Consider the following 1,523-nt stretch of genomic DNA (forward strand, 5'->3'; position numbering starts at 1 on the left):
AGAATATCCCAACATTTCAAAGAAATTCACATTTTCAGTGTTCGTTTAAGAACAGGAGTACTAGAGTGACTTTTATGGAAGATTTCTGTCCCCTTGATTAAGGATGTGCCTAACAATTTAGTCTTCGAATAAACTTTGTGAAATACTTATGTTTTATTTTTCTACTTCTTTCCCAGAAAAAAAAAAGTATTTTTTCATGCAGATCTATCAGGCCTCCATATAACCAAATCTGTTTATTGTACACACCAATACTGTCCTTGATATCCACAAGTAGATTGTTCTATTTTAAGGGAGCAGACCGGAAACAGGAAAGCGTTGAGGAAAGTCTGATAGAAACTTTTCTTCTGCAATTCTAACACAGCAGTACAGCTATTATTATTTTTAAAGGACCATTTCAGAGGGGAAAAACCAGAGAGAACATTTGGTTGAAGGCGTCTAGCACGTCTGTGATGATGATCCTTGATCTTGCATTCTAGTATGTATAAAAGGAAACATTGCCACATTTGGTTGTCATGGGACTCTGCATCTTCCAGCGTTCTGGGAGAAGTTGTTTGCCACAGTCCCTTAGCCTACTTCAACTTTCCAAGTTCCATCTGCAATTTCAGTCGCTTAATAATTACTGCAGCAACACGGTCTTTGAATACACAAAGGAATTTTGATTACATTATGTGCTGCCAAATGACTAAAATAAAAGATTTCTCAAGCAGTCTTGGTTTTCCCCCCTTAGTTTTTATGGCTATCGGGATGTCAGTAGGAAACATAACAGTCCAAGCTATCTATTGGAGCTTGTAAGTGGCTGCTCTCCAGGAGGTAGCCGATCAGCCTGCACGGAGGCTGGCTCTCTGGCCCCAGGCTGCCTTCAGGTCGTTGCTTGTTGAAGGCATGTTTCGTGTTGATGGACTGATTCCCCTCTCTTACCTCTCAGTTGTTCCTGGTCAGCCACATCGCACTGGATGAAGAGAGTCTTCTGAGGTTCAAACTGCTCATCCAGGGCAGCCTTACACTTTACACCTGCTTCAAGATTCCAATCGACCAGCGCTACCTACAGACAAGAGGAGAGGCATCGAGGTCCTGCGCAGCTCGTGAAACTGACGAACAGTAAATAAACACTAGGACGCTCCCCTCTTGGACCTCAGATTCTGCAGTTAAAGTTCGGGGTCCCTCCCCAGCCGCTTTCGAGGTCGGCTCGAGACCGTCAGCCTCAGCAGCTTTCGTAAGCGGCAAGGTGTGCAGCCCGGGACGCTGGGCCCTGGCTCCCCGGGGAGTCCTTTGGTCGGTGGGCGAGTCTCGGGGTGGGGAGACAAGTTTCTGCGGCCGGGCGCCACGCTTACCTTGGCGCCCTTGTGCAGGAGCGCCTCCGCAAAGGCTCTGCCGATGCCCTGCGCCGCGCCGGTCACCAGCGCCACTTTGCCGTTCACGTGCATGGTGCGGCCGCTGCTCCGGGCGGTGGGCGAGCTCGGCGTCTCGGCGCGGCCGCAGCTTTTATGGCCCCCTGCGCGCGCGCGTGCAGCCCTGCCGGGCGC

General features: G+C 49.5%; 1 protein-coding gene across 1 annotated transcript in view; it reads right to left on the reverse strand.

The window, feature by feature from the left end:
* The window catches only part of HPGD (15-hydroxyprostaglandin dehydrogenase), a 29,916-nt gene extending 28,453 nt beyond the window's left edge, over positions 1-1,463 (reverse strand). The window contains exons 1-2 of the mRNA XM_045799412.2: positions 1,332-1,463; positions 919-1,042 (exon numbers count right to left, since the gene is read on the reverse strand). Of these exons, the coding sequence (XP_045655368.2) occupies positions 919-1,042; positions 1,332-1,424 (217 nt within the window). The 5' untranslated portion in view covers positions 1,425-1,463. The remainder of the gene's footprint in view (positions 1-918; positions 1,043-1,331) is intronic.
* Positions 1,464-1,523: the final 60 nt, after the last annotated feature.

This window comes from Ursus americanus, chromosome 13, assembly GCF_024610735.1.
Source record: "Ursus americanus isolate L20-20 chromosome 13, mUrsAme1.1.p, whole genome shotgun sequence".
NCBI lineage: Eukaryota > Metazoa > Chordata > Mammalia > Carnivora > Ursidae > Ursus > Ursus americanus.